This window comes from Prinia subflava, chromosome Z (genome assembly GCF_021018805.1).
Source record: "Prinia subflava isolate CZ2003 ecotype Zambia chromosome Z, Cam_Psub_1.2, whole genome shotgun sequence".
Classification (NCBI taxonomy): Eukaryota; Metazoa; Chordata; class Aves; order Passeriformes; family Cisticolidae; genus Prinia; species Prinia subflava.
The window spans coordinates 75,774,156-75,800,215 of NC_086283.1; the positions used below are offsets into that span (position 1 = coordinate 75,774,156).

General features: G+C 35.8%; 1 protein-coding gene across 8 annotated transcripts in view; it reads right to left on the reverse strand.

The window, feature by feature from the left end:
• Window positions 1-26,060, reverse strand: part of JAK2 (Janus kinase 2) — an 89,693-nt gene that overhangs the window by 18,000 nt on the left and 45,633 nt on the right. For all 8 annotated transcript variants that reach the window (XM_063421924.1, XM_063421929.1, XM_063421931.1 and 5 more), the window contains 16 exons: window positions 21,101-21,224; window positions 20,195-20,312; window positions 19,643-19,788; window positions 18,165-18,486; window positions 16,133-16,252; window positions 13,634-13,791; window positions 12,839-12,950; window positions 10,992-11,178; window positions 8,733-8,860; window positions 8,034-8,168; window positions 6,374-6,461; window positions 4,196-4,323; window positions 3,359-3,497; window positions 1,931-2,082; window positions 773-923; window positions 377-513 (listed from right to left, as the gene is read on the reverse strand). In XM_063421924.1, coding sequence (XP_063277994.1) covers window positions 377-513; window positions 773-923; window positions 1,931-2,082; window positions 3,359-3,497; window positions 4,196-4,323; window positions 6,374-6,461; window positions 8,034-8,168; window positions 8,733-8,860; window positions 10,992-11,178; window positions 12,839-12,950; window positions 13,634-13,791; window positions 16,133-16,252; window positions 18,165-18,486; window positions 19,643-19,788; window positions 20,195-20,312; window positions 21,101-21,224 — 2,345 coding nt within the window. The remainder of the gene's footprint in view (window positions 1-376; window positions 514-772; window positions 924-1,930; window positions 2,083-3,358; window positions 3,498-4,195; window positions 4,324-6,373; window positions 6,462-8,033; window positions 8,169-8,732; window positions 8,861-10,991; window positions 11,179-12,838; window positions 12,951-13,633; window positions 13,792-16,132; window positions 16,253-18,164; window positions 18,487-19,642; window positions 19,789-20,194; window positions 20,313-21,100; window positions 21,225-26,060) is intronic.

Below are 26,060 nucleotides of genomic sequence, written 5' to 3' on the forward strand. Positions count from 1 at the left end.
TGCATCCACAGAACCCCCAATCCCACTAGTTCCGTGCAAGACTGCTCCAGAGTGTTGTTAACTGTATATCAAGTGTGTGTTTATATATCTATCTATACATATATAAAGTTTATGCAGCTCTGCATTTCTGAAAAATACTTTAACCTTTTGGTGTGCCTGGATACATTGTGGAGATTAGCTAATTTTCTTCTGTCTAAGAATACTGTGAAAGTGAAAAAAGAGCTAGAAGGAACTGCACGTGTTGCTCAGATATGACTGAAATTAGTAACTTCTAAACCAGAAATTTCATTGTAAATGATGTATATGGGGTCATCAAAGGATTACTGAAAACCATAGTTATTTCCTAAACTATTACAGGATTTTTCAAACATCTTACCTTGCCAAGTTGCTGTAAAAACTTAAGATGTCTTTCTTCAAATTGTGTTGGGTCCCGATCTTCAAAAGCACCAGAAAATCCAAGTGCTCCAATTCTCATATTTGGCAACATATCACTTTCTGTCAATAGCTCATAATCTGAGAGGTAGAAGGAAGAAGGGAAGAAAGGGAACAGAAGACACAAAGTAGTGAACAAGAGAAGGAAGAACTATATTACAATCATGGCATGTTCTTTTCCGTGGCACACTTCAAGCTCAGTAGAATATTGACAGCCACCTTTATTTCTATACAGTAATTTGCAGTCAAATACAGTGATGGATTGCAAAAAACATACTAAAAACAAAATGAACCAGTAGGAATCAGGAGTGTTTTTTATCCTGTTGTATTGCAAACTCACCTGGAGTGAACAAACTGTTCAAATCACGTATAATTGCTCTAAAAGAAGGCCTGAAATCTGGCTCGTAATCCATGCAGTTGTTTATAAGATTTGCAAGTTCTGTCCAGTTGGGGGCAGGAAGCTGGTGCCTATCTTCATAAAACTGTAGTTTCTGGAATTAAACAGGTAAGTCATTTTACAAGTATGAAGAGTTGCAGAAGCCTTAACATTCTCATCAGAGTAGCCAAAAATCACAGCTCTAAACCTAGACTTGTTATCTCACCAAATGTATATCTCGCCAATTTTTTGCATAAGCAAGGCTGGTATAATTTAGAGTGATCAGTTCAGAAATTTCCAGCCAGTTACTGGTAGAAGATAAAAGGATAGAGAAAGATGAGAAAAATAGTGTCCCCTTTACTGGTAATTTCATAAATCCTCAGTTGGATAGGTCCAGCAGAAAATTCTGCAGATCTGTGAACTGGCTGAACTCACACTTGTGAAAAACTTTGTGACTATTATGAAAAAATGTAGGGTAACTTCTGAAATACTTAGATATCTATAAGCTAGGTCTAGGAAAACCCTGGAGATTGTTGTAAGAGCTGATTAAGGTATCTGAGAAATCAGATCAGGCTTTATCGGAAGGTTACAGTACCTTTACAAAAATGATACTACCAGTACTCTTGTGGCATAGTGAAGTATTCTTTTTGCTTCCAACTAAAGAAGCAAATACATATTAATTAATATTTTTATGGAATATGTTTCCCCTCCATCTCCTGCCCTTACCTAAGATAAAAGTTAATATTTCTTGTTTAGCTAAAATAGTAGAATTTTGCAACACACAAAACACTACTGTGTTTAAGATGTTCAGTTACAAGAACGCTAATTAAAATCCATGCACAGTTAGGAATATTTTTTGTTTAAAGTGATACAGTGCTGCAACAAAGCAACAAAAATATGAACTAGATAATACTGACAATTCTGTACTTTGTCCCTCTAAAAATCAAAATAAACAACATAGAAACAACTTCAAATCATCTCTTCTGGTTATTATCTACAAGTAAAAATGTCTTTTTCCTACAGTGGTCGTAGGCCACACAACTTTGCATGCTCATGTGGTTACAACAGCAGATGTTCTAAATTAGAAGTGTTCAAAGAACTGCAGACTCAAGTAATACTTACTCTTGAAGAATCCAGTGCACTCAGGGGTTTGTCTCCTCCACTGCAGATTTCCCACAAAGTGGTACCAAAACTCCATTTGTCTGTAGCTAGGCTTAGTTGTTTGGGATTCTCAATACATTCAGGAGGAACCCATGGTATTCTCTCGAGAAGAACTGTGCGATCACACAAAGGAAACTTGTTAAGATGAATAAGGAGACCAGAAAATTCTCTAATATGTTTGATTTGGTAAAAATTACTTTAAGATACATAGGTATTTCACTCTGCCATGTACTAATAATACTTTTCCAAGTATTTGTTCCCATCAAGAAAATAAAATTATGGGATATGGACAAAAATAAAAATAATATTTGTGAATCAGAGAGGACGTCCATTAATTGTATTGTAAAATAAGCCTAAAGGTATAAAATTGCCTTTATATCAATTCCGTGTTACATTTTTTCTCTGATTTCTCTATTTCCCCCAGTCTTACCAAGACTTAATAGCTACCACAGGGAACCAAGACATCCAAGACAAAAATCACTTTACTAGTGGTTGGCATATCATGGCACAGCAAAAGGCACCATGAAAAGGAATTTTACACTATGTGATTTTTAAGCTATTGCTACTGACTGTAGTAACAAGTTAAAACATGAGATTGTACTGATTTGGATTTACAGCTCCTTAAAATGAGATCTCATAAGAATAATGTAAGCTTCACATTAAAACAGGGAGAATTTAAATAGTTTACTGGCAAATAATGACACTGCATTACTTATAGGCTGTTAGATACATTATTTCTTTAGACATCGATAAAAGTACCAAGTATGAAGTGTTTTTATTAAAAAGAAAGACCACAAAAAGAATAGTAAGGTTACTTCCATTCCATTAGCATAATAACCTTACACACATTTTCCATTTAATTAATTTTGCTGTTTATAACGCATTGGAACAGTCTTAATGGTGGACGATAACCCAGTATTCTTAACATTATCAAGTGGCTCCAAGTATTCACCAAGAAACGCACTGAACTGCCAGTCAGCATTTTCAAAAGTACATTTGATTTTAGTTCTGAAAGTTCCTGCAAGCTATAAAATACTTGATCAATTACAAGACACTAAGTTCAGCAGTTATCTGCAAATGTAACAGATTATATTATATATTTACAATATAACAATAATACTACCAATGAAAAAGGGTTGAAAATGAGAACAGCAGGGGAAAAAAGCTCACACAATGGAGAATTGTGGCTTTATTTCCTGTAGCTATTTGCTAATTAAAAAGATACACTCGAAACTGCTTGGCTAGGACTGTAGAGATAATTACAAAATGACAGATCAAGGAACTTATTGTAGCAGAATTATTTTAGATAGTGGTCAGCAAAAAAACCCAACCCCAAACTTATTTTTCAAGTCAGAAGCACTGAACAAGAAAGCTGATGCCAAGACTTACTATCTCTGGGCAAAACTGTAATACTGATGCCAGGATCACTCAGTTTTATAAATGGAAGGTTTCCAGACTTCCTGTCTTCCTCTCTGATAAGCAAGATGTTTTTTGCACAGACATTCCCATGAACAAGGCCTTTATCCTCCTGTAAACAGAAACGAATATTTTACAAACTGACAAAAAAAGTCTCACTGTTGAAAAGATATTTAAAAACAAATACTGTACAGCATGAGGGAAATATCAACAAATAAAATGATTATGACAGATTAAGTTGATCAAACTTCAGATACTTTTCCAGTTTCTCCTAAAGTTACAGCTTTCAGCCAATTTTTGTTATCTGCTTAAAGTCTCAAACAATCTGATGTGTGTTAACTCAGAAGAATAATCATCCATCCATCTAAAATTAATGTAAGAACATTTAAATTCTGGTAAAGGAAAGACTTATCTTGTCACATAAGAAGAATCCACTAGCAGAATGAACAGTACAGTATTCTCCCCTCCCAGCAGTGAACACTACCAGGAAATAGTTTATGTTCAGCATCATGAGCTGAGGTGGGAAGTCCAGAAAGGACCAATTTGTGGGGGAGGTGGGGGGAAATCATTACTGCAAATGTGTTTATACTTCATGCTAAAACATAAAGCATTAAAAAAAGAATGTACATCCAACTACACTTCGTGCAAGATACAAAATCTGTCTATGGGTATCTACTAAACAGCTGGTATATGGCCAACCCATCCTCAAAACCCTCCAGAGTTTCAAGAATTCAGGTAATAGCTCAGCCTTTCTACATGCATTAGTTGGAATCACTTGAATTCTGTCATTAACAAAACGGAACCACTTACCAGAAAATGCATGGCTAATGCCAACTGTTTGGCTACTTCCAGTTTCCACAAAATATTGATAACATTTTTGTTCTTTTTCAAATATGTGTCCAAGGATCCAAATTTTACATATTCTTGTACAAGGATGTCTGATTCATAATGATAAAAAGAGTAACAATTAAAAGCAACAACATATAATGAAATTTCAGGACAGAAAAATGACTTTAGTACTACTCTTTTTTTTGATACCTTACATGTGATCTAACTATAAATTTCAACCTCTGTGGTATCTGAGTACTGCCACAAATACCCTATGTTCTTTGTATTTCTTCAGAGTGTGGAAGTTCCCCTAACTTCTTCTCAAATGCCAAGTTATCAGATTTAATCTTTTAGAGTTACTTATTTAGATTTAATCTTTTACAGATTAGGTAAAATCCAGCGAGCATCTTTCCACCCTCACCTGAAAGGCACAATAATGTAACTGCTGATGAAGCATAGTAGTGTACAGCACTGTCTATGTGGTGAGTAGAGTAACATTCACGTCATTCACTTCATAGTTGTTTACAATCTATATTCTCACTGAAAAATGCAACGCTTTATTGACAAAAGACACTTTGCTTGAAAACAGACAAGTATTTTCCCTAAAACTGTGTATATGTATATGACATATGCATTCATGCAGCCATCTAGCAAATAACTCCAGAAACAAGAACTACCATCTTGATCACTGTCAACACAACCATTTCAAATTACATGACTGAACCCTCGCCCTGAGCTGCAAAATACTCACACTGGAAACTACTGGTATTACATATCTGTAACAAATAAACAGGTTTTTTAACAAATTCATTTTAGAGACAGCAAACTTTTTCTTTTTTTTTTTTTTTGCAATTATGTGAAACAATTTTTATCGAATTAGTACATCAAGTGTGTAAATCACAGAATCAGTAACAGCTGCTCTTCCTGTTTCTTAGTAACTGCCTCTCCTTAAACTGTAGTAAGTTTCCTGCCTTCAGAAAGAGAATAATTTCTACAGGACAGCTACAATCTTAAGGTGAAATAAGTAACCATACACCTCTTTCAACAATCTTTTTTCAATCATAAACTTGATCTACCTGAAATTTTACATGTAGTCTCTGTGTGTGGTACAATGAATAAAATACAAAAATCCCATGTGGTTGTCTTGACACAAGTTCTTGGCCAAACATAATGGTGGGTCTTTTCCAGCCTTCTAAGAGAGGCAATGTCTGATTACAGAGGTAAATTCTGATTACTGAATCCACTGTCTCTTTTGGAAATTCTTTCTCCCTAATTGAAAGTAACCACCTACGCAATATGCTCATACAGTTATTATAAAATGCTTTCTTTCATACCAATTTCTAATCACAGAAAAAAAAGGGTTTTGGGCAAACTGACATTTCATCCCAGAGACTGAATGAAGAAGAAAACCTGTCAAAGTAAGATCCAGCAGTCATATTTGAAGACAGTACATATCAGCATATGACAACCATTGAAAATTAAGATTTAATTACAAGACAGTATAAGCGTATTTTTCAGGTGTTCTTAAAAAATCTTATTAATACGTCATCACAAAGGTGTAAGCTAAACTGAAAAGTCATTCAACTTTTGCAGACAATAAAAAAAACTTACTGCTGGTAAAATTTCGCAGCAGTAAAACTGTGTTTGTTGAATTACCAGGACCTCCTATTTTCAGAATGGGACCTCTAAACCAAACAAAGTTATATTTGTGCTCACAAAGTCAGCACATGTGGACAAGGGCAGCAATATCTGTTTCTAATCACAGTAAATTAACACTTTTCTGGGTAGCACAGTACCTCCCTTTCTAGCTAACCACCTGATACAATGTAGGGCTGCAATTTTTCTGGCACTTCAAAAGCTCATTCCAGAGGCACGGCAAAACTGATCTCAGACAGAACGGACATGACTGAGTCATCCACAGAGGTTGCTATTCACACTGACTGTACTTTAAACTACTTCTCCCTTTTCTTTACTTTTACTATTAACTAGTTCTTAGATACCAACACTAATACAACTGCAATGTGAACACGTATTAGCTGTCCAATTGGTGTTGAATTTACATTGTTTTGTTCATTTCTTTCCTGTTTTTACCCCAAAACAATGTCAAACTCTAACAGAGATGTAAAAATTTTGGTAAAAAGATAATTAATTTCCACTTACTCTCTTCTCCACAGACACAGACTCCGTAATTTAACACCAAATGTTTGTAAGAAAGCTGGCTCATCATACTTGCTGCTTCAAAAAAGGACTTTTTGGAAGGGGAGGGAGAGATCAACAAAGAAAATATATCAGTGAAAACAAAGACCCAAATTCTAATAAATTTACAAAACCATTTTTTAATATTTCAACTATCTCTTTACAAAGACCCTTTGTAACATATTTTATATTGTTTGTTGGTGGTATGTGTTTGGCAGGTGTTTCTTGTTTGGTTGGTTTTTGCTTCATTGTTTTGGTTGTGGAGGGTTTTTCCTAATTTTCTAAATAACTGGTTGTACACATTCCAGATAGGTTAACAAGTTCTTCTTCTCTGTGGGTGAGTACATCTCAATATTTTAAAAACAGTCTTCTTTTTTTTCAGTGTCAGTTACCTAGGTAAAGTAAACTGAATGCAAATTCATCATACACTATTCACTTTCTAATTTATTCTGCCATAATGCACTATTGAGTTTCCAATTTATTTCTTTGTAGCACATTATTAAGTTAAAACACAAAAGGTATTAAGTAATTCATACACTACTGCAAGACCTTTTCCAAGTTTGTCAGGAAGGTTTCAAATGCTTTTATTGCTTTCTTTATTTTTTTATTCTGTTCAGTGGCATCTACACTTACACTTGCTTGTGTACTGATTATTCACTCAACAAAGTGAAGTGAAAATGAGAACATTTTCCTTCAGGTGACTATAGTTTTATTTCTATACTCGAGCTTTTAGTAACAGATTCATACTTAACTTTAGAATACAAATATATTACCCATGTTATCAAAATGATAATTTTTTAAATTGTTTTCAATAGTTCAAAGTGTATGCCTATACTGTTTATGAATACCAGCCATCTGAAATGTCTCTTCCTTTTTTATTTATATTTTAATATAGATTTATCTTAAATAATTGAAAACTTCAGTAAATAGCACACTGGTTTTCTTGGCTTGCTGTAAACATAGCTAGATAATTAAAAATTGAATAAACTATACATATAAACAATAAGCAGTTTATAAAGTTCCATTAATATAAGCACTACTATGTCTTGCGAAAATATTTAAAATTAAATTCTGACATACACAGTCTTGGGCTTGATTACACTACCAGTTTATTAGTTTTTGCACAAAAGCATTTCAGGCCTACTAAAATCTTCACTCAAAAAGTGAGAAAGCTCAGTGATTATGGGTGAACAGCAAGTTTTTCTCATACATGAATACTTCTGATTACTTGATTTTACTGGAAAATCTGAAGACAGTCTATCAGAGAAAGTGTTTTTCCATAAATGCAGGTCCCTTGTCTGTAAAGAATGAATTTACTGCTTAAGAAAATCCTGTGGCCATACCACCCCCTCCTCTCGTTCTCCAGTTCTCAGTGGGTAGCTCTGAATTCTCTCACAGGTGGCAGGAACAGGGGAAATAAAGTACGTAGGTGTAATTCCCAAAGCCAGTCTCAAATCCACACTCCCAATGTCACAAGTCTAAGCATGAGCTTGGTTCGACATACAACCCTCTACCATATAACAAGTACTCATTTATGAAGTAAATGGGCAATGCTCAAAAAAACAAGAGTAATGCTCAACATAGCATGAACAAATTTTATATAGCAGTCAACAACCACACTAACCTCAGAGTAATTTCTGTGCACTTTATCCAGCACCTTTAAAAGAACTTCAGTTTGATGGAGCTGGCCATAGTCTCCTACTTCTTTCCTTACACCTTTGAAAATCTTAGTGAAAGTGCCCTGTCCAAGACTCTCCTCCTAAAAGGAAGGAAGGATACAGGTAGAAAAAAAAATCAAAAATATCTGCCTGTTTTAAAAGATACCTTAAAAAGTCACCCCTGCATAAGCATATGCAAGTCTTTAGAGTTGTGCTGGCTGCAGAGTCCAGCTGAGAAGGAAAGGAAGCAACTATATCAGAAACATCATAATTTTTTCTTGTTTTTATTGGCTACTCAGGGATCCCAGAAAATAATTTGCTGCAAGAACCAGAGAGGAAGCAATTCCATTAAACATGTATATACATTTAGTACAATTGCTTATAATTCCTTTAATTCCATTAAACATATATATACATCTAGTCATCTCTAGAACAAAATAACTGTTATTGCAGTCAAAAGAATGCTTCTTAATTATAAAAACAGTTATCTGCATTACTGGAAAATAAAACAAATTCTTTCCTGTAACTCTAAGGAAAGATTACACCAAAATCTCCTAGCTCCAATAAGATTCTTTTAAACACAGGTTTATAAACCTGAGGTTTATAAAACTTGCTGCATATTAAACCCAACATCTGCAGTGGAAAAAAGCAACTAATAGACTTACGAATATCAAGTCCTCATTACGGATTTTGTGAAAGACCATCTGATTGACATTATTGTGTCTCTGTAGCGTAGGTGATGAAGGTACGTCAGAAACACTATTGCTTCTGAAGACTAGCAGATTTGATTTATCTGGGAGAAGAAAGAGGGAAAGGAAAACCAAAGTAAATTTGTAAAATATAAAACTAAAACAATATAATTTCAGAAGGATTATTAATGAGAGGCTCCTAATTCAACACAGAAAGATATCACACTGAGATTCAGTATTTAAAAAGCCACAGAGTATTTAATTTAAATCAAAGTCTTATATTTTCTAATCAGCAAAATCATCTAGGTTCACATGAATTTTGTTTTTAGGTATTCGTACTTTTGACAAACATTCTGAAAATATCCATACTTCCTTTCACATTTTAATTGCTGCACCATTTGTTATAACAATTGATGATGGAAAAGAGGATGGAAATTACCCTCTTTTATAATAAAAGGTAGAGCAAATCTGATACTAAAACTAAATCTGAAAAGTATGTCTTTGTGGGTATCTGCTCACATCCATGATTATATTTGTTCAATAATTTATCATTCTGATATATACATATTTTTTTGATTTCAATGGATTAATGTTACAAAATTATTCTCTATAATGTGCATGTGTAGTTACTTGTTACATTTTTTCTAAGGTTTTGAATCCATTGACTATTTTCAATCAAATTTGAGAGAAGTAAAAGTTATGTAATATATAGTCTGTTCTGGCAAGTCTGTCTTTAAATAGGAACTTTGATAGAGACAAAGACTAATATTAACTGTACAGAGTACTACATGGAAGAACAGATATTTGAAGAGTTCCTAAAGGAGAAAGATATGACTATCAAAGACAAAAAAATTAAATACAAGTTCAAGAAAAGTCGACTCCTCAGGCAGGAGCTCTCTCCCATGTGTATTTTTTCTGTGTTAAAAAAGAGCTGAAATCACACTGCAGACTTGGCATAACTCAGCTAAGATCAACAATGGCAGTAATTCACTGACATTGTTGGTTCTGTTGTCTATGGAAGAATTTTCAGTGATAAATAATCCATTTAGTAGGTCTTTCCTCCTCAAGACATGAAAACACTTGACATAAGAAGAAATCCACTGCAATTAAGAAATCAGTTTTGCTTCTAATCATGAAACTAGCTACCATGATTACTTCTGGAAGACTATCTTATACCAAATTAAAATTTGGCAGACACTGGAATTCAGAACTATGACTAAGAAGATGAATAAACAGGTCAATGAAATTTTAGAAAACCCACACAAATATATCACAGAATATTCTGAGTTGGAGGGGACCCACAAGGATTATCAAGTCTAACTCCTGGCCCTGCACAAGACCACCCCCAAGAGTCACACCACGTGTCTGAGAGCATTGTCCGAACACCTCCTAAACTCTCCTAGGTCGGTGCTGTGATCACTGCCCTGGGGACCCTCTTCCAGTACTCAGCCACCTTCTGGGTGAAAAAGCTTTTATAATATCCAACCTAAACCTCCCCTGACACAACTTCAGGCCATTCCTTTGGATTCTGTCACTGTCACCACAGAATAAGGGATCAGTGTCTGCCCCTGCTGTTCCCCTCATAAGGAAGTTTTACCTGAGGAGGTCTCTCCTCAGTCTCCTCTTCTCTAGGCTGAACAGAACAAGTGATCAGTCACTCCTCAAACAGCTTCCCTTCCAAACTCTTCACCATCCTCATGGCCCTCCTTTGGACACTCTCCAACAGTTTTATATCTCTCTTACATTGTGGCACCCAGAGCTGCCCCCAACACTGGAGGTGAGGCTGCCCCAGGTCAGAGCAGAGCAGGACAATCCCTCCCTTGCCTGGCTGGCCGTGCTGTGCCTGATGCACCCCAGGACACGGTTGGCCCTCCTGGCCCCAGGGCACTGATGACTCATTCCTGTTCAACCTGCCACTGAACAGGGCCTCCAGGTCCCTTTCCATGGCGCTGCTCTCCAGCATCTCATTCCCCAGTCTGTCTGTACATCTGGGGTTGGCCCACCCCAGATGCAGAATCTGACATTTTCCTTGTTAAACTTCATATGGTTGGTGATTGCCCTGTTCTCCAATTTGCTGAGGTCTCTTCAAAGGACCTCCATGCCTTCAAAGGTACCAACAGTTCCTCCTAGTTTTATATCACACATCTACCTGAGAGTCATTTAACATTAACTTACTTTTAAGGCTTTAATCTAGATGTTAGAAAACTTACTGCTTAGAAATAATTTGTCTCTTACCTTTTGGTTTTGGAGGACAGCATTTGATGAACTGGAAAATTATGCTGTCTGAACGGACAGTTTCTGTCTGGTAACAGGTCAAGAGATCCTTAAGATTACTAAAACTTCTCTTGGTTCCACTAAGATTATATTCTCCATTCTCGTTCTTTGTAATTAAGCAGTGCTTATAATCTGTGGTATTGTCACGCTGCAAAAAAATTTTCCATTGAAATGAAATTTATTAATATTTAATATTTGAAAGTGAATTTAAAAGTATAGCACTCTACTAATTAAAGAAAGGATGCTTCAGGAAAATATGATCATAACTTGTTATTTTGTTCTCGCTATGTAACATTGATTCTGAGAAAAGATGACTCTACTCCCATCACTGCAACATGTTGATGCTAGAGAAAAACAAACATTAATGAAGTCAGAAAAGATGGAGCTGAGAAAACAGATCCCTAGGAAAAATCCTTCAGAGCTATTAATGAAAGCTTATTCACCCTGACATTGGGTTACATCAAAACAAAAATGTGTTGGAAGCAGTAGCCCTAATGCTTATACTCCATGATTGTTTGGCAGGCACTTGGAGATCTCAGCTGTAGTTCTGCTTTCCTGTCATATCCCACACAGTTCTAAAAAATTACTTCCTAATACATATTTTTAATATGCACTGAATTATTTTCACAATGACTCTTGAAAAGACAGCATTAAACATTTTTAAACAAGATGAGCTCTTAATAGTGCTTTTGTGGTCCTGTATCTCAATATTGCAGCAAATGTTCCAATAAATTCTGAATATAAAAAGCCTTTCAATGACCTGCACAAGACTCAGGAGAAGAAAAAAAGTTGCAGCAAAGTCACTTAAAGACAACAGCAGTCTTCTCTCACAAGCTTGACTGTCAACTTTGCCTCTCTAAGCTGGTTCAGGAACTGATTTCTTCATCTACAAAATTCCCTACCAAACATACTTCATTGACTGGACATAACATTTCTCCATTCACACATCAGCAAAACTTGGTCATTTTCAGAGAGATACCTATCTCTGACAACCTTAACAAACTTGCTAGCCTGCTGTACACCACCAAGAAAATTCATGTATTACCTTCCCTAGCTAAAAACGCAAAGGGTAGCTCTGCTAATGTAATTAAAGAGCAATTTATCATTGAAACAAGATCATGCAATTATTTAACAGCAATATTATATTATTACTAGCATTATATTATCACTAGCTACAATGTTAGAGAGAAGAGGTACATCTGGTTCTCTGGCTTCATGAGAACCATATGCATTTCCAGGGTGGCCTTCTCTCTAGCTAACATCAGATATACCCAGGAGATTTGAGTTCATGTAACAGCAGCCAAATAATATGGCTGGCCCAGCACTGGGGGTGGGGACAGGACCCAAATACAGAGGAACCTGTGAAGGAGGCACTCTCAGATCATCAAAGGCTGTACACTCAATCTAATGAAGCCCTGCTTGTGAGGGGGGGACGAGGTATGTAGAAAACCCAGGGAAAAAACTCAACTGAAAACCCCCAAACTTCAAAAAAACCCAGAAAACCCATCAAATTGCTCCATATCCCAAACATTTACCACAGTCCCAAGATCCATGTCACTATCTCCAGAACTCAAGCTCTCTTCCCTGTCTTGGTCTCCAAGGCAAGTGGTATGTGCATTAGCAATTCTGTACCAACTCTGATGTTTCTCACAAGGCCATGAAAGTTAGCCTGTCTGACAAAAGCAGCTATAGAATATACATATCAGACAAACACTCTGGAGGGAAAACTCAGACTCATTTACTGAAGATCTCAGGCTCATTGCTATATCACAACAAAAATTAAATAGGCACTAAAACAGAATACAAACCTCTATAGCAAAGGTAAGGAAGTATTTTTTAAAATCTTTAGGACTGCAGCGAAGGACGTAGAAACCAGTCTGATTACCCGCTTTCTTCAATTTACTGATAGCAAAGTCCATGCTACAGTAAAAAGAAAATATTTGATATCACTTAACTGCAAAATTCAGCAAAATAAGAGGTCGAACAATGAGCAATATTAGCAAATACGTTATAGAACAACAATTAAAACTTTCAATTTTGCACATTTTTCCTGAAGTTGTTCTCTTTGCTCTTTATTTTCCAATACATAGGGTGGTTGCTTACGTAGAGAGCAGTATATTAAAAATTTTTGGTACTAAATTGTCACAATTATTTGTCCAATAAGAAATGTTAAGGGCTAAAAAAGTATATTCCCCACAGCTTATGATATGATTTTCAACATGCATTATGAAAGAATCTATAATAAAATTGCCCAACAAATAAGCTTAAATTAGCAAAACATTTCTGTGGGTGAGAAAGGTGTGCTTAACCAGGAAAATAGCTAACAAAAAAGAAGAGCTCATATAAAACAACATTTGTTATTATAAGAATGAATTTCCTCTTAAAAAGCCTTGCTAACTCACTATTTCTATCCATATCAAGGAATTATCTTTCCATTTAACTTTTATAACAAGTCAAGAAGGCACTGTATTTTACAAAATGAAAAATAAGAGGAAAAATATAAAGCATTTTATGTTACATAAATGCAATAAAAAAAACATTTTAAGATGCCTACCACAGTTCAGAGACAACTAAAGGTCATCTTCCAAAAATAATATACTTACAAAATTGGCCCATGACAGTTGCTTTGGATATTTTCAAGGACTGATGGTGGTGCTACTTCTTTACAAAGATAATGATGGGCATCCGCTGTTAATCTGTAATATCCATCAATTAATGATACAAAGGAGAGAGCTTCTCTTAATGACTGAAATTCAGCCTCCTGTTCAATTGCCAGAAAACAATGCAGGGCAGGGAGGGAGAGAAAATTTCAATTTTTAATAGGCAATAAAAAATTCCTGGATATGCTAATGCTATAAAAGATACGCATATATGCACACTTTAAAGACATGAATAAAAGCAGTTTCTAACTGATGTTTGTACGTTCTACCTTCTTGTTATCTTTCAAAACTCGATAGTAACCTTCAGTGTTCAAAATCAAATCCAAACCAAACAGAAGTTGTGGATGCCTTATCCCTGGAACAGGCTTTTGAGCAATCTGCACTTTGTTAACACAAGACCGTGTCCCAGCCGGCCCATAGCAGGGGCATTGGAACCAGATGATCTTTAAGGTCCCTCCCAACTCCAATCATTCCATGATTCTATGAAATCTGCCATGAAACATTCCCCCCTTAGTCTAAATAGATGAAAGAGCAGAGGAATGCCAATATGAAAGAGCATTTGAAAGGGAAAAATGAATAGATAGAACTCAGCATGCAGACTGCACTGCCAATACAGTGTTGTTCTCTTCCTTAAAGGAAAGCCTTCACTTATCAAGGATTTATATGTCTGCCTGCAAGTAAAAAGAAGAACCTCAAGGAAAGCACCTGCCTAAAAACTTAACTACTAGTCAGCAGAAACTGGCATCCTGAGCTGGATCATAGATAGATGACCTTTTACTACTATGAAGACAGGTATGCTGGATAGGAGCAGGAAGAAAAGTAGTGTGGTCAAAGGAAAATGAGTGTGAAAAAGGTCTTATGCTCAGTATGATTAACAGGTAAAAGCAGGGCAAAATTAAATTCATCTGCAACAACATTTATTGCTCCAAATAAAACAAAAATAGAGAAGCATTTTCTGAGTCATCCTGGATTTCATTCAGTAGTGTAATTGAACAGAACAGTATGTGTTTGCTTGCGACACTGGAGCCGTACCTAGTAGCTGATCACAATTATTTGGTGAGTTCTTTGCTAAAGAGCAGTAAAAAAAGCTGGTGTTTTTGAAGAAGTGTCAAGAATTTGGAGTCTTCAAACTTCTTTTTAAGAGGACCTGCAAACAACTGCAGCCCACGGTGCAGCCCATGGTGAGGCAGATGTACCTCTGCAGCTCATGGAGGTCCGTGGTGCAGCAGAGATCCCCCTGCAGCCTGTGGAGAACCTCATGTGGCAGAAGGGGGATGTACCTCAAGGAGGTTGTGACCCCATGGGAAGCCTACACCAAAACACATAGTTGGAAGGACTTGTGACCCCATGGGCCACTTTGGAGCTGTGGAGCAGTCTGATCCAGGAGAACTGCACTTTGTGGAAGGGACAACACGGGAGCAGTTCATGAAGAACTGCAGCCTGTGGAAACAATTTGCATTGGAGAAGTTCATGGAGGACCATCCACCATGGGAGGGATCCCTTGCTGGAGCAGGGGATGAGTTGAGGGAGACTGAGAGGTAAAGACAACATGTGATGAACTGACCACACTTCCATTCCCAGTCCTCTGCACTGCTGAGGGGAAGGAGGTAGAGAATAAGGAATAAAATTGGCCCACAAAGAAGGAAGGGGTGATGGGACAATGTTTCTAAGATTTTTTTTCTCTACTCTGATTTGATTGGCAACAAATTCAATTAATCTCCTTGAGTCAATTCTGTTTTGTCCGTGACAGTTAATAGGTGAGTGATATCTATCCTTATCTTGACCCACAAGCCTTTCATTATATTTTCTCTCCCCTGTTCAGCTGAAGAGGGGAGTGATTAAAGCAGCCTTGGTGGGCACCTGGTGCCCAGCCAGGGTCAGCCCACCCCACAACTCTGAGACAGTTATACCTGCTGGAAAACCTGACTCAAGTCCAAGGTTGCAGTTTAAGTAAAAATAATTTTACAGTTGTGTATAAAATACTTTCTTAAGATCTTCTTCAAAGAATTGTACACAGTAAAAGCAGTAACATTAATTTTCTCCTGATCCTTATTTTTGTATCATCATTCTTCAGAGCATTTTGAAGTCTTTTTCAATGTGTTGATCTCTAGCAGACAGCTTATCAGGGCACCATGGAAACAGCACACTTGAGAACTGAAACCTTGGCCTCAGGTTTAAGACTAATAAAAAAAAGAACCAATCTGTGTACCAGAAATTTTCCTCAGATATACATATCGATTTCTATTTCATTCTAAGCACATAGCTTTGAACGCAGAAGACCTTCAGTGTTCTGATACATCCCTTATACTGCTGATATGTGTTTAGTTTTATCTCATGCTTAATTAACGTGGTCATGGACTATACAATACTATGTGTACAACAATCACACAGCCTGCTCATAGCAATATCTATTTGAAAGAACAGCAACCAAAGTAAACAGACCAGATTCTTGCTGTCTTGTTTGTGAATGGTGACAATTCTTCTCTCACTGGAGCCTTCTTGGCTCGCTTGTTTAATGCTGACATCAATGATATCAGGAAAATCACAGTATGTCTGCAAATCCTGCAACAAATATTATATAATTTCAGTAATAACATAAATGGCAATTAAAAAACCTCACCTATTTGCAGCATTGGTACTCCTGCAACTCTGAACTTGTAAGTCATCAACAAAGACGATTATAAAACCTTAAACATGCCATTACAAGCAAATGAAGGATGTTTTTCTTTACGGAATCATAACTAGGAGCATGAATTAAAAAACAGACAGAGATCCAGGAACCATAAACAGAAATATTCACTTATGGGTTTGGGTTTTTATAATTGTAGATATTTCTTCACTCTGCAGTATTTTGTGAACAGTGAACATTTTGATTAATTTTTAAAACATTTTTTGGTTGTTAGTTTTAAGGTCTTTAAGGGGTTTTTTGGTTGGTTGGTTTTCTGTGAGCTTATTATTGGCATTCTGATTAAACAGGTTTAGAAAGCCTGTTAACAATCCAAAATGTCATGAGTTCATTTGGAGTGATACAAGCTGCAAAATCTGTAGTTGGAATGAAGAAAAAGTGTAAGAAAAGGTTGTCCTCTCAGTCCTATCTACTCGTTTATCTGACTGTTGAAAATGTAAACTTGCAAAACAAATTTCTTCACAATGTACTCCACATATGTCATTATATAAAATAAATAAAAATTATTTTTCAGTTCAGTATCTAAATGACGATTCATCAGGAAAGTTTACTGAAACGAGATATGTTTACAAGCAGCCATATTAATTAATTGGTTTTCAAAACCAACTTTATAAATAGTTTCTTTACCAGTGAAAATACATGCAGTGTCTGTCAATAATAGAATGATAATAGTTTTAATTGTCAAAAAATAATTTGGCAATCTTTATAAAAAATATGAGTCCTTCAAAAACTACTCTTACAAAAGGCTTGGTTGCCAAGCCCAAACAGCTTCGTATGCATGCATTTTGTACACCTAAAACTGCAAATTGCAAAATCTGACATTTATGATAGCCCATGTCAAAGTAACTGGCACTTACAGGAAAATTAGGGAAGGCAGAAAGCTGATACATAACAACTATGAACAAGATAATTGTCAATCTACAAATATTCTAAGAACATCACACTTTAAAAATATGGGCATGTAATCACATTTACTTTCTACTAAGTATTGAAAAAAACCACCACCATAAAGCCTTTTTTACACATTATTACAGCACACTGTAAAAATACAACTTTTTGTAGTTTGGTCTTGTCTGCTGTATTTTATGAATCAAAAGTACCAAACCAATGTGATTGTTTTGAGAAACTCACACATACTCCACTTGGCCTTTACTTTTACCTTTGGAAAACTCCCAATGTACACTGCTTTGAGTTTCTATCAGGCTTTGGTAAACTCAACATGACGAACAGTCGTGATGGGAAATCTCATACACACAAAATAATACCAATAAATAAAAATGCAGCAGTACGTGATTACTTATAGGAACCATTAAGCACACAATTCCTGAACAAAGACTATATGGACTCCACAGTCCATATAGTAACCGATGTAATTTTAATTTCCTAACTGAGACACTGGTAGGTGTCTAACTGCAGTAGGAAAAAGGTATAGGGGCATTTGCCTGTTGTTTGGTGTCCTCAGATCCCTGCTTTCAAAGAGAATTTGGGGGATTTCTGCATTTCATCTACACCTGGGGGAATAGTCATTACATTTCCACATTTTTTATATGTCAAGTAGAGAAGTATTACACAATTTTTTTCTAGTATTTCAATAAAATCTAATTTTAAAATCTTACAGTGTTTAAGTCAATATATTTCTGTGATCCTCAGCAATATGGAAATTGTATCATTGTGAAGTAAAATTTGCCTATCAAATTTTCTTGAGGTAAATCAGAACTTCTAAAACAAGCTTACTAGCTTTGTTCCATTACAAACTGTACAGGTATTAAAATAATTTTTTAGAATTACCTGCTCTCCAAGTGTATCGCAGTCTTTAAGTTTCCCCCTTGAACACTGAATTCCACCATTTCCAGTTATTACAACAGTTGCAAAACTTTCCTCTCCAGAAGGACCTCCACCAGGTTCTTTTACTTCAAAAACCTCTGAATAGAAGGCAGGCTGAAGGGTTTCCAGATTTATGAGATACTTAAGTTTCAAGTTTCTGGCAGTAGCTTTGCATTGGCCAAACTGTTGTATAAATTTGCGGAACCTGTATCTTATTCTTTTTCGTGTCAAAATGTGATAGTCTTGGATTTTTGCTCGCACACACTTAGGTAAAAACATTTTGTAGCTGTGAATACATAACCAGACAAAAAAGCTACTGATTTTATCCATTAAATCCAGCAAAGAAAATTAGTTCTGTGCTAAACAAGTCAACACTGAAAACACCTTTCCCTCTAAATGCACTGTTATTATTTCAACCATAGGATAACAAAGACCCTTTCTTAGATCTGTAGTATGTTCTTTCAAAGAGAGCCCCCTGTCTTCCATTTTCCACTTTTTCCCTCACTCAATTGCAACATAAAATATATGATGCCTTTTCCATAAACCTAAAGATGTCCCTTCATTAGTGAAGTTCTGAGGTAAGGCAGCAGAAGTTACAAAATTGCTTTGTTTGGCGTAGAAATTGTGAAGAGGATACTGCACGGCAACTACATGGATAAAGGACAGATTTGCTGGCTGAAAATACAGGTGGTAGAATACAACACTGGTTGGTTGTCACTGAAGTTCTTACATCAGGATTAACTCAGCTGGAGTAGAAACTGATAGGATTGATACACCCAAGTGAGGTGAGAAACTCAAGAAAGTTTAGCAGAGATCTGCCCAAGACAGTTAAGAGACTGGAGCACGTGACATGAGAGAAGAGGCATATGGGAGATTGATTTGTTCAGTCTGGAGAAAAAGAAGGCCCAGTTATGGCATTCTAATTGTCTTCCAATAATGTGAAAGGGCAAGAGAGGATTATCAGTATCACAGAGAAGACTGGTTAGGTACAGAGAAAATCTTTCACAATGACCATGGTCATGCACAGGACAAAGCAGCACAGAGATACAGGGAAATCTTCACATCTGGACATTTTCAGAACTTGACTGGATGAGGCCCTGAGTCACTTCACCTAACTTTGAATTTGGCCCTGACAGGAACAAGGGCTTGGATATGATTACATCCAGAAGGTGTCTCACCTAAAATAATTAAGAAATTTTCTCACATAAGAACTTGCTGCCTTACTTTTCACTAAGAGAGTCAAATTCATGTCTCCAAATAATGAATGGCCATCATGACACAAATTTTCCATTAATTTCTAGTTTACATAACACATAAAATTATGTAACTATTAGAATATATCAATTGCCAACAGCTGAACACCTTCTCCTAGATACTAAGGTGCAAAACCACAAGCTTTAGGCATCAGATATATGTGAAACAATTACAAATTACAGAAGCACCTGACTGAATTGTAAATAGCCATTGGGGTTTGGTCCTTTTCTTTGGCCACTCTCATCATATCTAGAACAGCCATTCCAAGGCATTCTTCTTGTGTTTCATGAGTAACAGGCATCTGTACCCATCCATCCAAAAAATCAGCTCGCCACTGAAAGAGAAAGAATGTAAGAAAGCAAATGAAAACTGGTGCACTGCTGTTTATCAGGAAGAGAGAATTGGGGTGCAGTTGTTGTGGGGAGCTGTTGTTGTATTGTTTGATTGTTTGTTTGGTTTGTTTAGGGGGTTTTGTTGGCTTGTTTTTTAAAGACTGAATGACCTGCTTCATCCACAAAAAGATGTACTTATTCATAAGTAATACCAGCAGCTATGATGGTTAGAAGTACTAATTTGAACTTCATCTCTCCAAATACACAATAGGACACAGAATTTAATTTCCAGCTTGAGAGGGCTCCAAGCTTTCAAGAGCCTACAGATTTACTAGGAGAAGATGGAAGGGGAATAAATACTAACAACCTTTACTAATCTGCATTTAAAAATAAGCGAGCAAATCACACCTGTGCAAATAAATAAGACATGACAAGATCGTCAAGGACAGGGCTTTCTGCACCACGAAGAATGCCATACCGGTATGCTCTGTTGCTGCCACTGCAATACCAGTGGGGAAAGTAAAACCTGGAAGGAAATAAATTCAAGCAAATGTCAATAAAAAGATATTATGGCTACCAACATTAGACATTATTGCTTTCATACTCATGTAATTAGTGCTGCTGATCTGGAGGACCACTATGAAACCCAAGTTACTCAATGAAGACTTCAGATCCAGTTCTTGGCATTCTGAAGTACTAGAATATTTAAGCTGGGTGATAAACTGAACTAATAGGAATGAGAACCTTTTCTAAGTTATTCTTACTAATCAGAATATAGAGAATTTTATTAATGTCTTCTAGTTTCTTTTGAAACGGTTCCTAAAAAAACACTTAGCCCAAATTACATAATGCAAATAAATTAAGCAACTTACAAAAGGAAAAAAATTACTCTAGTTTTAGTTGACCACATTCAATTATAGGGTTAGGGAAAAATGGTTGTATTGCAGAAACATGGCTGACTATGCAGGACAATTACTCTGCATTTCAGAAACTGCCACTTATTTCAAACAAGAAAGCACAGGGGAGATGAGATGTATCACTATTGAGAAAGTTATTGTTTTTACTTCTGGCATATTTTTATTATTTGTTTCTTCTAGCATCTGACACTGGTAAGCATGTGGGATAGAGAAAATTAATGAAGTACATCAATCACTCCAATATTTTTTATTCTTTTAGCTCCCTGTATTTCAGAAAATGCCAGCAATCAGTTTCTCTTCTAAGAGAAAGTATAGTTCAACTGAATATCATATTGGTTCTGTTTTCTCACATAGTCTTGTTTTACCTGAATAATGTACAATATTTTATTTTGATTACCTTATCCGGTAAATTAGGATGAGTCTGGTTGTTTCATCTACATGGAAGATGTGATTTGGGGGATACCACATTCTGTCTGCTTCATTCATGAGTGCAAACATGTTATGATATACTGGCATGATACCTACATGAGGAACAGAGAAGCAAACATCAACAGGAAACTGTTTTCACAAAATACTAAAAAAATAATGTGGGGTAGAAGTAGCAGATTGCTACAGTGCTCTACTACTATAAGCAACAGGTATCAATATTGCCAAAAACACCGCAATCATGATCCATAACCTGCAGGCTGCTTTGCTGGTTAAATTTGTCACTCTTCCTTTATGTTCTCTGACTGAAGACTCTGTTCACCTGTTCTCCTATACGTCACTGTTAGATTACAAGATTTTTCTGTATGGCATTTAATAAAATGTCTTCTTAGCCTCTCAGTTTAGAAATAGCTTACAACAGTACATTTTTTTCGTGCCTTTCTAAAATCAGATAATTTGATCTGAACATTAATTTTAAGACTAAGCAGTGACTTTAAGACTTTAGACTGATTAAAAATTAGAAATAAAGCAAAGCAAAGAAAGTTATAATGACTAGAGCAACCACCAGCCATTTCCATTTTAGCAACTCACTTTAGAACAAACCCAAACATACATTGTTAAAACAAAACAGAACTGGAAAACATTGTTTTACCTCAACAGCTTTGAATTATGCTAACGGTAAAAAGCAATCCTACTTAATCAGAAACTATAAAAATCAGTTGAGCATCAACTCTTCAGCAGCACCAGAATTTTAATTTGATTTTGATGCTCCCAGCTGAAACACAGCCTACGACTCAGCATTGTACTGTGCTGTAGTGTTATGCATCTATGTGACACCAGTGCTAGATTTGGAAAACAGGTTAAGTGTCTGAAAACTGACAGCACAAAAGGATGAACTGCAAGTATTGACATATTGACACATATTCTGAAAACAGAAAAAATACAAGTTGAAAGGCCAGAGAGTGGGATGAAAAATTACAATGTCCAAGTCACAGTAGCTCATATCTGAACAAAACTTTACATTAAAGCAATATACTTTGGGCCAAGAAGGCGAAAAAAAAACCAGGTAAAGACAATAAAAGTAACTTAAAATGATGTTAAGAGACAAAAGAATTCTGGGATACAGCAAAGTACCCACATTCTTGCTCAAAGACTTAGAATGAAGTAATTGAAATTCTCACAAGAAACTGGGAGAAAAAATATCCTTTATTTCTTTCTGTTCTGAACAACATCTAGGTAATTACCAAAAGGGACAGATCCCACACTTCATCACATCAAAACTGCGTGTAAGACGATCTGAAGAAACAACCAATCAACTCCACATACAAAACCACATAACCCTTTGGAATAAAACATATTTCAGTCCTAAACAACCACTAGCTCATTAAATTTGATACAAAAAAGGTTTTGCTTCTATTGGGGTCCAGTAAGAGGGCTAAGAACTAGACCTCTATTCTGTACTTGTGAAGATTAAACTGCTGAAATCTGCAGGCCAATCATCTGACATCTTCTTAAACCAAAGCTCTAGTAAACATACCAGAGTTGCAGGTCTTAACCCATGATTTTCTATGAAAAGGAGTCATAGACTTACAGGAAACTATAGAAATGGAAAGCATTAGGTAAGGCAATGAAAGGGAAACCCACACAAAACAAACTCCCCCACAGGTATGAAACTGAAGGGATAAGTAACTGAAAGATTCGCTGTAATTCAAATGTTGCAAATTTATGGCACAATATGACAAACTTGATCCATCCAAGTTTTGAGATTTTTTTTATGACGTTAAAAAGAAACCTATCCCATGCAACTAAACACGGTTCCTATTTGATGTGTAAAGTGGGATGAATTATACTATACTACATGTCAGTTACCCATAAAGCAGTAGCTCAGCAGTTACTAACCTAGCAGTTTAAAGGCTGTGTGGTGTCTGTATCCCAAACAATTTCAGGTCAGTTACAGTGTAAGGTACATGACAATCACTAGCCTTTTTCATGACTCTTGCTAAACAACATTCAGGGCAATGCTGAATATTTACTATATAACTAGTGATACCTACCTAGTCTCACTAATCCATTTACCCAAACTACTAACCATCCCATGCATGCTTACTGAACATCATTTCAAAACCATATTTTTAAATCCAAATGTTAAGCTACTGTATTTAACCAAATACATTACAGACACCACAATCACCATGCCAAAAAAATCATCATCTCAAAAAACCCTACAAGTATTTCAAGATCATATCACTCTGAAACTTTAACCAAGACATGACTGTGGCACTCCCCCTACAAATCAGAAATGTATATATTAAACCCTTCCCCCGCCACTATCTTCCTTTGTATGAAAAGTAAACTGTGCACTCTTCCATCCCTCATACTTTGGCATTTATATTTCTGAATGGTAACTTGCACCATTCACTGGCAGTATTTAAGGACACAGAAATCATGCATATTTTTCAAGAAAAGGAGTTTCACTTTTTTATCCTTTCCCCTTAAGAACTATTCATTTGCTTTGCTACACTTAATGCTCAACAATTATAAAACAGAGCAAAATAGAGTCTTGAAAATTGTCCACAAAAATCTGACAAAGAGGCCAGAAACTTCTTTTCATGCAATTCTTACCACCACTGTTAACTGCAGGGCCTTTTCAAGTGATGATAACTGCAGTACTTAAATGTTTTCTCTAGAAACAATGAAAATCAAAAAATTGGCGTGGGGAATAGAAGTCTCCTGCTGAAGCCTAGACACATCAACAATAGTGAAAACTCAGGAAAAATGTATTTTTCAACACAAGTAAAATCATAAAAATCATTCACAACAGGTACTGAAAAGCCTCCTCTGGATTTTTGCACAGCATTAACCATGCTATCAGCTCAATCGGTGAGGAATTAGGAGAGAAGATAGTGACTCAGACATAATTAATCAGAATTTTCTCTGCTTTGCTTCTCCAGCAAGGGCAATCAAATAAATTTTCTGGTCTCTTGCAATGACAAGAGCCCTTTACAATTTATTTATTTATTACATAAGGCTAAAGAAAGGAGTCTTGTCTTACTATACAGTCAAGTAATATCACAAAGGACTAGAACCCAGCATAAGTTTATACTTTGAACTTCTGTTTCAAGCCTAAAAAAAAGTAGATTCTTCTTTTCCTCATTATGATTTTAGAACTTCACATCCAGACAAGTTTCACTATTTCATTAATCCTGAAGCAGCTAAAAAAACACAGTTTTTCTGTATCTCCTCCTTTGTTGGTATTAACAACCCTTTCTTCCATACAGTATATTTTATAAGGTAATGTCCCTCTTTTAAGAAAAAATAAAAAACAGGGAGTGTAAATCACAACAAGCCATGACACCACCATGAAATGTGAAAGCCATGCAGACTCTGCAATAGAAATATTGTCATATGAAACACTCAATTCAAACATATAAGTCATTAGATAAAAAAAGATGAAAGCAATTAGTTGAATGATTAAAAACAATTTAAAAATCTCCAACTTTCTATAGAAAATGTCTAATACATACATTAGCTCTCATACAAGTGGAAGTAAACTATCTAAAATTTATGTAGCCTTGCATATACCAGATGGAAATTTGCTTGCCTTTTCTGACATAAAAATAGTATCTTGCGTTCATCATTCATATAAACTGGAGGCTTACCAAACCCTTAACATCACATTCAATATCATTATCCTGTCAACAAAATGCTTTCTGAATAGTCAATCAAAGCTTGTATTTCTCTTCCTGGAAAAACAGAATTGCCCAGAGTTCTGATAAATTCATTCCCCAGCTAGCGGGGGAGAGCAGGGGGCTGCATGTTCTAGGTAGATTTTCAGGAAAGGCTATAACATAAAGGAAGACAAACAAACAAAACCAAAACAACACCACCACCTCCAAAAACAATTAATAAAACACACAACACACACACACACAAAACCCCCCAAACAAAAAAACCACCCCCAAAGCAAACAAAATCACAAAAAACCCCAAACAAACAAAACAAACAAACAAAAACCAAAACAAAAAAACCCAAAAGAACAAGAACAACAAAACCAACCAAACAACAACAACAAAAAAAAAAACCAAACAAAAAACACGGAAAAAAAAATCCACCAAAATTTAAAAAAACCAAAAAAACAAAAAGAACCACTAAAAAACAAACAAACAAAAAATCCACCAAAATTAAAAAAAAACCAAAAAACCAAAAAACCAAAAAGAACCACTAAAAAACAAACCAAAAAAAACCAACCCAAAAAACCAAAACACCACAAAAAAAACACAAAAAACCCACACCAACCACAAAACAAACAAACAAACAAACACCCAACAAAACACTCAATGAACAGTTACTCAATGATAACTCTGAGCCATGTGAATCCTGAGTCATGTCAGTTCTGGAAATTCAGCATGTTAGGAAAAATCTGCCTAGAATTCCCCTGTTAGCAGCACAGAATCTCTTCTGAAGCATAGAAGCAAAGAGCTACTACAAATCACATTATGCAATGCAGTCTCTCCCTTGAAAACATTTAATTGACTGCAAATGCTGCCACCACTTGTCACATTAAAAGCTTTGAAATAGTGTTTTTACTTAGTTATAACTAAAAATTCTCTGCCATTTAATGGTTTTCCAAGAGAGACCAGCATTTTTCAAGCATAGTACCATGGAACTTCCAACATATTAGCAGTTCAGATGGGTGAGAATTAAAACGAAGATACACCTAACAAAATGATTCTGCAACCTCCAGAATGATTTCTCTGAAATATTTTATTTCCATCATCAGTTATTTCCTCTAGCACCACCTTCCCCCTCAGGCTGAGAGCAATACCATTTCTTCAATTTGGTATGACATTCCTAGTATTTTACTTGGCAATTAACTAGCTAACATGCAAGAACTGAACCATGACTGACTCATCAATCTAAATTTAATTGAT